Source organism: Priapulus caudatus, unplaced genomic scaffold (assembly GCF_000485595.1).
Source record: "Priapulus caudatus unplaced genomic scaffold, Priapulus_caudatus-5.0.1 Scaffold977, whole genome shotgun sequence".
NCBI classification, from domain to species: Eukaryota; Metazoa; Priapulida; class Priapulimorpha; order Priapulimorphida; family Priapulidae; genus Priapulus; species Priapulus caudatus.
The window spans coordinates 78,925-92,973 of record NW_014578038.1 but is presented as its reverse complement, the minus strand read 5'-3'; the positions used below and the strand labels follow the sequence as shown (position 1 = coordinate 92,973).

Below are 14,049 nucleotides of genomic sequence, written 5' to 3'. Positions count from 1 at the left end.
CCATCAAGCAGTGTCAGGTGCTCTGTAGATTGTGGTACCCTGCCAAGCGTCTTGTCCTGCGTAGCGTGAAATTTTCGCCGAACTTCTGGTACAACCGAGATCGGATCAGGCTTGACGTGTCGTCCAGACGAGCATGAGATGTTAGCCGGCCTGATGTCGAGATGTGCAATGTGCTCGCCGTGTATGTACTCGAGCGCTGATGCAACTTGCCTAGCGAACCTTAGCCTTCGCTCGCAGCTAGTGGTCACGTGGCGCATTGATGATCTGCCTGCAGATTACGTTCTCCTCCGTATTCCATGACCATGCTCGAAACCATCGTCTCGTGTGTAGACGAAAAGCAGCGAGATGACACGGTGGTGTTGCAAGCCCAATGCGTTTCTTTCAGCGAGCCATCAAGGAGACGCGTTAATTGAGTGGTGTTAGCTTCTTTGTCACCCCGGCGGCTAGCCCGATAGCTGCTATATAAGCCGATCAATCGTCTACCACGAGCATTGAATGACGTACGGCCGTCAACTTTGAATACTACAACTACGTGGATTTATCAAATGCAGTACTCGACATTTCATCAAATGCGAACAAGGAAGTTCAGCTGCTGCAGTAGTTTGGGACAGGGAGGATTCGGCTATGTACATCTAGCGATGTACGCTGGAAAGAAAGTCGCAGCAAGATTACTGAACGACGATACGAAGAGGCGACGCCAGGCAGAGATAAGCTACCAGGCTGTCACCAAACCAAAAAAAGGAGAACAAAGCAGGACTAACCAGCCTTCTAAACAAACACCAACAACAAATCACTATATATCATGCTTCCGAGTATAGTTTTTAACATACTTTATCTAACTACCACTGTGTCACTGATACTTTGTTTAATTGTTTTACCCATACATTGCGCCCAGCGAATTCATTTATTGAGCTCTCGCTGCAGTACTATGGTGAAATACCATGCGCTACCCTTACTACCACAGTGAAGAATCTTCTGTACAAATGTATACAATAATTTCATAAGGTTTGTAAAATATTTCAGTTTGTTGTGACTTTCTTTTAGTGAGTTCTTGATCAACAATCACAGATCCAGGAGGCATGGCGTTCCCTGTCGAACAAAAACGACGTTTCGCTCGCCTGACATTCGTTCCATCGCCGTGCTCCACGACACATGTCCCTGTAACGACGTGTTCCCTGTGACACGTGTTACCAGTGACGTGTTCCTGCGACGCCGTGTTTACCGGTGCCAGCGTATTCTACCCATGCCGACGTATTACGTTAAGCCGTGACACATTCGAAGCATGTTACATGTGAGCCGTGTTACATGTGACGATGTGGTACCTGTGATGCCGCGTCACCTGTGACGACGTGACGACATATTACAGTGAAGCTGTGTTACATGTGAAGCCAGTTTCCTGTGACAAAATGTTCCTGCGACGCCGTGTTACCGGTGCCGAGTATTACCGGTGAAGACGTGTTACATGTGAAGCCGTGTTTACCTGTGACGACGTGTTACCTCCGACACCGTGTTACATTGTGACGTGTTCTTGCGACGCGTGTTACCGGCACCGACGTATTACCCATGCGACGTTGTTACCGGTTAAGCGGTGTTACACTGTGAAGCTATGTCTATTGGTGAGAAGTCCGGCCATCATGGCACCGTACAAGAGAAATCATGGAGGTGCCTACTGTTCTTTACTTTAATTGTAACACTCGATGGTCAGGAACAAACAATGTTTCACTTTTATCGGTTTTCAAAGGCCCTGAAAGGTATGATAATATAATACACAGTTTCACAAAACCATTTGGAGGTAGTACATGTTCTATGTCTATGGCATGTAAAGTACAGTACTAACACACAGTCACAGTGTAGCGATGTTGTGCAGATCACCACTCTCCCCTTTATACTCTGTATAGAACATGTGATCAAAATTTGTTTGATAAAAAAAGTTTTTTTAACTGACAGTGGGCGTACATATTACTGTTGCTCAATATGTTGACTTTAACCGCGTATTTTATCCGTCTTATCGACAGTGTCTCGTCGTCGATCTCACCGGACATGCTAGGCGGCTGAGGATCAACCACGGCTGCTGATGACTCGTGCTGCGGACGGAGCATTCCAAGTCCCGAGGTGTTTAGCAACCAAGCCTACACCAACGCCAAACTCCAGCGACAAGTTTCTCCGGACACCGTGCGTCGTTGAAATGCCGCGAGAACTGTTAGTGTACACTTCATGTTTTATGCATTTCGGCAGATGATACCGCTCTTGTATGTGAAACAGTTCAAAGCCTCCAGCCCTTGTTAAAGTAATTTACGAGAGTTTTCCAGTGTTTTACACTTTCATGATACCTACCGTTATTGCTTGAGTAGGCACATCGTCTAGAGTAACGATATACTGTGTAGAACCTTTGTATTCACCAAAAACATGCAATTTTCTAACTAGGTTGGTAAACAATCGTGTGCTGAAATCTTGAAGCCGGTAGACTTGGACTAGCTAGTAGCGCCGCAGCTATCTGCCATAGCATAGTGCAGTCTCTCTCAAATGCAGTTGTTTTCAATTCATCACCGACAATTTACAAGATTACCAATTCTGCTATTATCTCGACACGATAAAATGCATTGCTGTTACGATGTGTTCATATCCAATTTTCTATGCTATAAATACATAAAATCTTGGTGTTTAAAATTCTGGTTTAATCAGTGATATATCCGCTGTGAAGTGAGACTATATTTCGTTTTAATTTTTTGGGTTGAAGTTCTGAGCAAACTCGTAATAAGCGTTTAAGTGAATTGTACGTATTGCTCGGTTATGGCAGGATTCTGTCAGATAGCACGTGGTGTTCGATTGTCTAGGCGGCTGAGTGTTGTCCCTCACTATGCATTCTAGACAGCCCCTGACCATGCCTGATTTTGTGCGTGCCTAAGATTCCCCAAGCGTGTAGGTAACCTAAGCGAAGAGTATTGAGGTATATTCTTGTGTATATTCAGCCGAATTCACAATCCAGCGATCGTATCTTAGACCGTAGCTCCAAGAAACGGTCATACATCAAGATGTGTATATTGACTTTATACTATAGACCGGCATAATTTGGTCGGGCTACTTAGACCGGTGGTAACGGTCGGAGGGGTTATTGCGACATAACACAAGAGGGATCAAGCAAAGGAAACATGACAAAAAGGGGAATGATAAAGTAAAGAAAGGTGGCACGTTACAATATATATCAACATTCAGAATTTATTCATTTTTTAATTACATTCTATCTCTACCTGTAGTACATCTATTATTAATGAGTATGTTAATTATTATATTTATTGTCGTTTATGTAGGTAGGCTTCCTTTTACTTTTAGTCCCAGCACACTTACTTAGCTATCAGTCTATCCACCAGTATACAGCAACTGCCGTATACTACAACTGCAAGTCCAACTTCCCGCCACTATGCTAGTAATGTAAATAACCCGATAAGACTAGGGCCTATATGACTGCAAGATCATATATTCGACATAACAGACATGATACGGCTACCGACTACCGCCCGGTATGTAAACAAAGTATGTAAAGCCACCTACGCTTGCTTCATAATTACTTATATATATGCTCGTTGATTTATATGCTCTGGTACAACCCTGCTTTCTGCCAACAAGCAAACTGCGCATGTACCGACTGACGTCACTGTAAGTCTGTGAGATAGTCACGTGAGTCTCTTGAGCCAATAGGCATGTGATCTCTGTGGTGAGAATGGACATGTGACACAAATATTTTGCAAATTTGTCATTGCCAGAGATAGAGGAAGGCTGGAATTTAAACTCAAAAGCTTTCGTAACACTAACAGTAACAGCTTATAGCAGGTAGGTCTCTAGCAGGTAATTGGATCGTTTTTGATTTGCTTTGTTATAAACAGCGTTATTTTAGCTTCCACGTCTATACTTTAAAGTCAAGGGCATGCAATAGCGAAGACGGAAGAGCGATCGTTGCATGATCGCGTAAGATTTGTTTACTTCAGTTGTTTCACAGACTCGGTGTGGCCGTGACTGACACTGACTGTATCAAATGTGTGCCTGTTCAGTGTGCCGTCTGTGGAGCTTATAGTGACAGTATATGGCGGCTCGGTTGATCTAGTTCCGGTATAATGTTAGGTCATGCACACAACAATGTCAACATAACTAGTATTATGTATTATTTTAATCAACTAGACCACTATTGTCCATATAGTAATGGGTTTACCTGACATGCTACGTCATATAGTTTCGCATATTTTGGCAATCTAATTTGATAATACCTGTGCAATAGAAACTACATCAGAGTTGGTTTTGCCGCACGTTCACAGATGATGCTCGCGTGACCTCCGTGCAACGCAGGAAAATGGCCGACGGCGAGCTGTTACTGTTAGTGAAGTCCGACTTCGGACAAGTCGTGTTTGACATTAGCGACACCTACGTCGCGGGCAAACCGCTGGACTGCCAGTACAAGCTAACGGAGCTGATCACGCCCGCGGGCGGAGACTGGGTCGGGCTGTTCCGCGTCGGTTGGACGAATGCAAAGAGCTTTATCGCCCGCCAGGAGGCGCCATGCGTCGGCGCAGCCCAGTGCGAGACGGGCGAGAAGACCTGCATTGTAAAATTCGAAGGTGGGTTAAATTCCGGGAAAGTCGCAGAGTTGCGTGTTTGCGTCGGCGTGGTTACCGCTGTTATTGTTAAGCAGGCGACAAGATAAAAATTGCTTTAGTGGCTTTTACTTAAATTGCTATAAAAACACTTTTTGAGGAATTTTGTGACAGGCGACACAACAGCAAAAAAAACAAATATTGGCAGTTATTTCCCTGCAATCCCACAGTTTTTATGCCTTTTGGGCATAAAATGACTGGATGCATAGTGACTCGGGCATTCAAAGTATATATAAAAGCCTAGAAATTATATCTAAACATATTAACATGTATTATCTGGGAGGAAATATCTTATAATTTAACACGAAATTTACTGTAAACATTTAGAAAATGTGGAATTGACCTAAAGTGTCATAGAAAGGTATCTCTGAGAACGTTAAAAATTCTGGAAAATTCTAGAAAGTTCTAGAACATTGACTAGATCCCATGGTAAATACATATATCAGAATAATTCCTAGGAAATCCTAGAAGGCAAAAAGTAGGCAGATGAGAAAACTAAAGTAGATATAGACTCGAAAAGTTTGATGTTGAGTAAGTCATGATACATTAATGCAGACCTAGATACATACAGCCTAGTATATGCTGATAGCAGCCAGGCTCATATTGGTTGTCCTGCGAGCTAGTGGCAGTAACGTCATCATGGTACCAATATCAGTTCTGCAAAGTGGTTACACAATTTAACGGGCAATCAAAATTTTATTTATTCAGGGTGAACTTTGTTATCGTGCAGTTGTAAATGCAAGCGAGCGTATGTACACACGTAGGTGGTGTTTGCACGTTGAACCCAACTTGTTCCTATAAATAATTGATCAACATTACCTGACGATATGCAGTAATGTAGTGGCCCTATGGGTGGCCACACTGGATTTTCACACGTGCTGTGGTTAGCACCTGTAATTTATTTGTGTAGGGATCATTTTCCGCTCTAACCGTAAAGGTAGGACGGTGATGCAGTAGCAAGAAAAACCCCAGAGTGAAATGAACGCAAGTCCTTAGATAGTCTTTATACAACGGATGGTTTAATTTATCGTATACGAATAACATTCACTGCACGTATCTCAAATATAGCGTATAGATCTATATATATATATATAGATTACTCATGTCACGTTTACGTTACCTCGTTAGGTTATTACACGTTGAACTTAACTCTTAGCTATTCTACGGGTTAATATTATAGCCCCCGGCGCCGCTCCTCGTCTGTCTCTCCCCGTCGTGTGCTGCGTGGCTCGGCGCGAGTTCGTGGGTTGGCAGTGTGTCTCCCTGTCCGGGTAGGCTATAGCTCCGGGCCCCTTCCTTAGTATAAGATTTAGTATTTTCCTTAGTATATTCGGGCGTCGTCCTGCTCGTGTGTGGCTCTCCCTCCGACGGTGTGTGTGCGCTCCATCGAGCGCGTTCGTTCGTTTGTTCGTTCGTTTGTTCGTTCGTTCGTGCGTGTGTGCGTTCGTTCGTTTGTTCGTTCGTTCGTTCCGTTCGTTCGTTCGTTCGTTCGTTCGTTCGTTCGTTTGTTTGTTTGTTTGTTCGTTCGTTTGTTTGTTTGTTCGTTCGTTCGTTCGTTCGTGGCCGTCCGAAGACCGACTGATTTTATCGCTGGATCTTGGCTGCTTATATAGGACCCTGCGGTGACGTAGGATTCTGGCAGTGCCCCTCTCTCACGTGCCTCAGGTGCCTGTGTGTTGTCACCCGCCTCGCTTAACACGTGCACGGGTGATGCAACTCTCTTGGTCCAGTATATGTCCGAGCGTCCCCCACCTGTCCGCCACGTGCTCGGTGGGTGCAACTCCCTCGCCCCGTGCATGCACATAGTGTCGCGACTCCTTTACCTCCCACAGCTGGTAGCTATGGGACCCCCTCCCCCGTGCTTGTCTGTGTCGTTGGGGGGAAACTTTCTACCTGTCGCTAGGGGAACTTTCTATCTCTGTTGCTGTTGAACTGGTCTCTGGTTGTAGGATGTCATCCCCTTTAAAATCTCCACAGTAACAAGAAGAATTTGGAAGTGAGAGTTTTAGTAATTGCCTCTAATTTGGTTTTGCTGATGCAACTATTGTTTGCAAATGCTTTGTTTGAAGTGTCTAGACGCATTAACAAGAGTTTGTAGCCTGACATGCACGTAAAGTTGGAGCACATTGATGCCAGTTGGCATATTGTTGCCAGCTGTAAAGTTGCCAGCTGTTTGTAGCCATAAAGTTGCCATATTGATGCGAGCAGAGGATGTTTTTAGGTGGGACTAGGGAATAGAAAATGTTGTACCATGAAAGCAGGCAGGTTTTTGTAGTGTGTTTACGTTTGCTGTAAGAGTGTATGGGCTGGAACAACAGCTTCATTTCTTGTTGATCCTGATAGACTCTCTACGTTAAACGAGAACTTTCTATAGGGGAAGCTACGAGAGATTGTGATTGGATGAAATGGTCACAATCGGTGTGACCAGGGTTATTTGGGCTTTGCTACTAGGGGGACTATTAAGATCATGTGTAAATAATAGTATTAACCTTTACCTATTAAAAAAAGTGTTCGAGCTATTATTTCCCTATAATAATGTATTTTCGTTAAGATATGCAATCCACATGTAAAGGGCTCGATAATATTTGCGCATTTAACCTTTATCATCACCTGTCATCACACATGTCGGATAAAAGCATAACATGCCCGTGACCAGTGAGTAATCTATTTTTATGACTGTACTGGGCATGAGTCAAATGTCTTCCATGTTGAATCTTGCCCCCCCCCCACTTCTAAAAAATTGCTAATTGTTTTGGCTGGTTAGTGGCTATATTATCAGGGTGATCTTCACCAGCCTGTTAGCTCTAACTAGTGTTATCTCTGTAGCTGTCCAGAAAACCCTACCACAAGTCCTAGCAAAGTCGTGCCCTAGTTCGCATATCATTTACCCCCTCCCCAACAAGTTAGTGTAGTTGCCGTGGAAATTCATTAGTTTATGCTAGTGAAGTGTTCTACATTTAGTAGCGTTAAAACCATAATGTTGGAGTCATATGTATGTGTAATGAAGCTCGTGTCGCATAGTGTACCAGGTTCGTTTACTTTTGGCGCGTGTAATATATACCCTTAGTTAACACGATTAATAGACAGACGTGGAGAAACGTATGACAGAAACAAGATGTAACATACAACACTTAGTTCTATTTTTCTTTACCAACAAACTACAATTACTATAATCCTTCTAGGAAGCAAATGTCGCGTAAAGGTTTGTTGCATTAACTAGACGATAACACATACACAATTCTCAATATAGTTTAGCAGTTTAAAGTAGCTTACAAACTCAAAGTAGTTTACAGACACAACATAACAAGCAAACGAATCAATGCAGAAACCAAACCATACTCACAAATTTAGCGTAGGCGACTCTCTCTCCCTTTCTGTTCAAAAGGGGCCCTATTTATACTACTTTCCCCGTATCACGTGACTTAGGTAGTGCCACAAGTTAGACACATTCCAAGGCTAACTGTCACAACTTTCACAGATAGGGGAGGGGGTTATCTGACCACTGGCCTAGTCTTTGACACTAATGAGGCGGGTGACGGATTAATCCCCCGCGGCCAGTCCCTGAGTCTGCCGGTGTAATTTCTAATAATTAATTATGACTGAATTTGCTTCATTACATTACCCCCTTACCTATAAAAAGTTGTGAGCTGTTATCTTAAAGCGAACAAATTAAAGGTTAGTATTGTACGTTTATCTATATCTTTCATTAAAAAGTTGCTCAATTTTAGGTTGCATATTTTTATTATTTAAGTTTCTTATATTTTATTTATGTTTTATATTTGTTTTTGTTTTTTGAGAATTTTTGTTGAGTAAGTAGTGTGTGCTGACCCTTGCTAAAATGTTATTGCAAACTAGAGTTACAGAAAAAAACTGAACTAAACTTAACTAAAATTGGCCTGAACTAAAATGAATGTTTATTTGAAAAATATCTTTTATTTGTTTTTGTTTTGTTTATTAAAAAAAATCTGGCGTCGTCGCCATTGTCGTCGTCGTCATCATTGTCGTGGTCCGTGGTTGTGGTGGGGGTCCGTGCCGTCGTTGTGGTGGTGGTCGTCCGTCATGGTCGTCGCCGTGGTGGTGGTCGTCCGTCGTGGTCGTCGCCGTGGTGGTGGTCGTCCGTCGTGGTCGTCCGCCGTGGTGATCGGTGGTCCGTGCCGTCGTGGTGGTGGTGGAGGTACCGTCGGCGTTGTGGGTGCGCTGGCGCCATTACTGGTGTTCCAGCGGAACCCCGGGAAGTTGAGCCTCCTCTATCGGAACTATCTGGATGGCGGTGGTGTCATCGAGGTGCACCACCGTAAATCCAGGGTTGAGCCGCCGGAAGCGGAGCACATCATCGAGGAAGGTGCTCCACTTACTGTATGCGAGCTGTCCCGGCGCCCCGCCATATATGAGACGGCGTGGCCTCGGAGACGTGGGCCGACCGGTGGAACGGTCCTGAGCCGGTGCGGAGACAGTGTTCAGTAGCCGCTGGCGGGGCATTCCGTAGAGCGGCCGGCCGGCGTTCCTGGCTGTGGTGGGGACGGTGGCCTGGTCCGCACAAAGCGTTTGTGGGGTGGCTCCCCTGGGCGGCCGGGTCCTCGTTTGGCGGTCGAACGGCGTAGTGATCCATGATCGGCGGTCGGTTGATTCGGCTGTCAACTGGGTGGTAAGGACTTGGTGGAAGAGTAGAGAACGATTAGACATCGTGAGCGTTATAATGCAACGCCGATGCGAGGTAGCGAGTCACACGGATAATACTCAACAGCAACGTAATGACCAGTCCCTGTCACCGAGTCTGCCGGTGTAATTTCTAATCACTAATTATGAATGAATTTGCTTCATTACATATGTGACCCGATCACACATTATAAAAAAAATGCCGACGCGTGAGGGAGAGACCGCCATCTTTGGTGCACACGACCTGAATGTCGCGCTGCGAAAAACAAGTGCACGTCGACGCCGAACGCGATCTTGTTTTTTTGTTTCTGTTTGCGTTAGCAACGCTGGCGTGGTGCGCGGTGCAAACACGCCGTTTTCAGTTCTGCGACACGGCAATGTCAGACGCGCTCTTGTTTTTTTCTGCAGAGAACCTTCCGGCGACGATGGCGAGTTCTACCAGTTTGTTTACGTTAGCGACGTGGGCGTGTGGCGGCGGCGTGCCAGCATGCCGTTCCAGGTTCCGCGACACGGACGGCGGGGACTTTGTCGCGCTGGAAGAGGATGACATCATGATCGTGCAGCCACGTGCCGCCATCACAGAGGGAAATCTGAAGGTCGCCTTCTGGGAGACGGCGCAGCTGAGAGCCGTGAGTCGTTTACTTGACTTTGTCTTCGTCGTCGTCTGCTTGTGCTCGTTCTTCTCGTCACATTGTCTTTTTTGTCGTGTATTTTTTGTAGAGTTCTTTTTCTACGTTTTTATTTTTCTATTTCTTTATCTCAATCTTTTTTTGTGGGAGACAGTTAGATAGGAAAAGGAGTGAGGAGCGAAGAAGTGAGTAGAGAGAGTAGCGAGACAGCAAGAGAGTGTGCGTATGTGATCAAGAGCGAGAGAGAGAGAGAGAGGGAGGGAGGGAGGGGAGAGGGAGGGAGAGCGAGAAGGATAGAGAGAGAGATGGGGGAGTGAGGGTGAGGGAGAGAGAGAGGGGGAGAGAAAGAGAGAGAGAGGAGAGAAAAGAGCGAGAGAGAGAAAGAGAAGAGAGAGAGAGAAAGAGAGACATAGAGAGATGGAGAGAGAGAGAGAGAGAGAAAGAAAAAGAAAAAGAGAGCGCATGAGAGAGGGAGGGAAAGAGAGAGTATAGAAAGAGAAAAAGAGGTTATTAACTCTTGCCTTTTCCAACACTGCACAGTCTATACGGATCTGTTTGCTCATTATAAAAAAATAAACAAGCCGGATTCGACAGATCGTCTCACACCTCCCCGTTTATTCGTGAGCAGGCAAAGGAGGTTCTAGAGAAGGAGGTAAACGACCTGCAGGGAAGCTGGCAAACTGCCGTCCAGCAGGTGCAGCCTGAGACTGAGATGTCGTCTCGCAGCAGGGAGGCCTCGCAGGTGAACATATAAGTGAGGCTGCTCGTGAGCGTGTCTGCTGAAACACGAGTTTACTCCCGACCTCGCAGAGACCTTGTGGGAAATGCTTAGACGAGCCCAGCACTCGCTCAACAAGGGCTGTTCTTGCTTAACAACTGGATCTATCGCCCTGGGTGCTGGAATTTTTGCATATTCTTTCTATGCTTTATATCGGAAAATTTTCACCATATTTACGACACAGGGCAAACAGCTTAATATTTTTCAATTTTTTGAAGCTTTTACTATTAGACGTTCTGTCACCATATCTGTTTTGAACATTCACTCAACTATGTCAAAGAACATTATTAACCGTTAACCTGAAAAACCGGGTCATTGTAGAGTAATTAGTTTATATAAATAGTTTCGCGGGCGTGCAATTTTGATTGTATCGGAACGAGTGACTCGAATTTCGCACTGGAACGTGTTAAATAGCAGTTATAGTCGAAACCCGTGTTGTGGGATGCTAACTGTAGAAGCATTAGTGCCTGTCTATCAAAGCACACCAAGTTTAGGCATTTCCTCCTGATGCGGCTTGCACAGTTAAACATCTCTACTAGAATGGAACGCGTCGACTATCCGCACTTTCGGCCACGAAGCATTGTTCTATAGAATGTCCTCTCCGCCGCCAGTGACTTGCGCCGCAGGCCCTTCAGTCACACGAGGACGTTAGGATCGACGCGCCATTCAAAACTCGCTTCTGCTGGGTCCTGTACACCATACGACAGGCGCGTAGAAAATTAACTTCTTGAATAGAGAGTCCAAACGAATTTCCCTGTACCCTCAAAAAGAAGGGGAGTCCACAGCGAAAATAAGGGAGCGTCCGCGTCTGAGGTTCAAAATTAAAAGATTTAACAATAACGCATGGATGCTTATTTTGTAAGATTAATGTGCGTTGCACGTCTGCCAAGATTTTCTTCGGACATATAGCTGAAAAAATACAGTAATTGTTTGCTCGTGGTCGGAGGGCCGTGTTCTTCTAGACCGAACTAGATTAGTATCGCGCAGAATTTTCCCAGAGGGAGGTTCACGCTCACGCGACTCCTGCACCATGGCAACTCAGGTAGTTCTGACACGCTAAAGTCAGGGCGTATTTGACGCCTGCGGACTACGTCAATTTCGCACGCTGATACCATAATTCATCCTTGATCATCTTCGGCACCGTGACCCCCGTGTGCTCCGAGACCTTGTAGTTACAATCAGCTCAGATTGGTCTATAAATAGTAGATTACCCGACTCATTTCGAATGGCACGCGAGTACTGAGCTGGGCGAAGGAAAGCTTAAAGCAACTAAAAGATAGGCGAAACAAACGACGGGTGCACCATCACCGCAGCTGCAAGGTAGACACCGGTAAGAGCCGGCCAAAGTTCTACTGGGAGGGCCGCGGGGGGCATATCTGTTTGCCGCAAGTGTCGTTACGTTTCGTTTCTGGCCCGAAGGTGGAGGTGTGTTAGTTTTTGCGAGCGCGTTGGACGCCGTTTCCGTCTGACTGCCTGTGCGTTGTATACGATGTTTCTTAAGATAAAGGTAAGGGGTTAGGGACACGCGAGGTGAGGGAATCTTTAGTGTGGATTACTTAACTGTAGCTGTAGGGAATTAGACCAAGGGTTAGGACTAGGGAAATAACCGTGAGTGAGGATTTGACAGTCATTAATTGTGCGTCTAGCTATGGCAATGTTTTTGCTAGAAAAACTGCGAACTGCTGTCCAGCACGCGTTGGCAGAACTGAGGCAGGAGACTGTCGTCTCACGCAAGAAGACCTCCAAGCCGTCGAGACATTTTCTAGGCGTAAATGCTGCCTCATTGATGATCCTTCTAGTGCCACCTTTGAGAAGCAATTTGTAGACCAATTCGCCGTGTATAAGCAACTGTTCAATCGAACAAAAGTCAGAAAGTAGTCTCTCTTATCAGGATACCCCCTTCTGGCGATGTGTCATTGCCTCTCAAGGAAAGCATGCAAAGTGTCTTTTATAGACAGGTGTCTGTTCTCTAGCGGTGTCTACTGTCTACACACTTACAACAACCCATTATTAAAAATTAATTCGGCTTCCAGCAAGCGTACAATTGTAACTGACCGCCGACTGCCACCCCACCAACATTAGACTGTATCAATTTCGTCGCGTAACGTCTGCTGTGTGTTCATCCGTGGACGGTGGCGGCACCTAGTGGCCGTCGCCGCGACGTTGCGTAACGAGCCGGCGTGTTTGCAGGCGACGGAGGCTGGGCTGCGGTCGACGGTTAAGCAGCTGAAGGAGGTCGGGGAGACGAAGAAAAGAGCCATCGCCCGGGCAAAAAAGGACACTGGTAAGAGGCCGTTATAGTTATGGTTATAGTTATATGATATGGTTATGGTTAGAATTAGGGATACGGTTGTGGATAGGAATTAGGCTTGGAAATGTAGTTGGGATTAGGGTTATGGTTAAGACTAGGGTTAGTGTTAGTGTTATGATTAGTGTTAGGGGTAGTTTTAGGTTTAGTGTTAGGGTTAGTTTTAGGGTTAGTGGTAGGCTTAGGGTTAGGTTTAGTGTTAGGATTAGTGTTAGTGTTAAGGTTAGGTTTAGTGTTAAGATTAGGGTTAGTGTTAGTGTTAAGATTAGGATTAGTGGTAGGGCTATGATTGGTCTTAGTGTTAAGATTATGATTAGTGTTAGGTTTAGTGTTAGGCTTAAGATTAGTGTTAGGGTTAGCAGAGGGAGCGATGAAGGAAATTGTCGGTTGGTGTGTCACCTCACGTATGGCTTCACGTCCCACGTTGTGCTTCTGCAGAGAAGCTGCTAGCGCGCGTGCAGGAACTCGAGGAAAAGCTGAAGAACAGCGAAGACAAGAACGAGACCCTCGGGGCCTGCCTGATCGACGACGTCAGGGCCTACCAAAAACTCAAGGCCAGCATGTCAGCATCGATGGAGGTTCGTGGGCTGCGGCCGCGCGGGAAGGGTCGTGTGGGAGGGGTCGAGTTGGAGGGGTCGAGTGGGAGGGTCGTGGAAGAGGCGGCGGGTGCGTTGAAGTGACCAATGTCGATTGAAAGGAATTTACTCTAAGTAAAATGAGTACAATGAAAGCTCGGCGGAAAGATTTTGCGCGAGCTGGTTAGCAGTGTGCTAATGTGGACTCTCCTGTTTGTGTTTCTCAGGTGGCGGCCACGGAAATGGATAAACAGAGCAGGGAGGCAGAGGCAGCGAAAGAGAGAGCTTCGCAGCTCGAGAAGCTGCTGGAACAGGAGGAGATGGCGACCAAAGCAGTGGCGAAGGTCAGTCACTCGCTACCTGTCATCCTGCTCGTGTCAATGCATGCACGCACGCGCGCACACACGCATGCACACACGCACGCGCACGCTCACACGCACGCACACACAAGGAGGTGGGA

At 45.8% G+C, this 14,049-nt stretch overlaps 1 protein-coding gene across 1 annotated transcript in view; it reads left to right on the top strand.

Annotated features, from left to right (window-relative positions):
• Positions 1-4,323: 4,323 nt before the first annotated feature.
• LOC106814779 (tax1-binding protein 1 homolog B-like) overlaps positions 4,324-14,049 on the top strand; it is a 24,430-nt gene continuing 14,704 nt past the window's right edge. Inside the window, exon 1 of the mRNA XM_014819133.1 lies at positions 4,324-4,607. Coding sequence (XP_014674619.1) covers positions 4,343-4,607 — 265 coding nt within the window. The 5' untranslated portion in view covers positions 4,324-4,342. The remainder of the gene's footprint in view (positions 4,608-14,049) is intronic.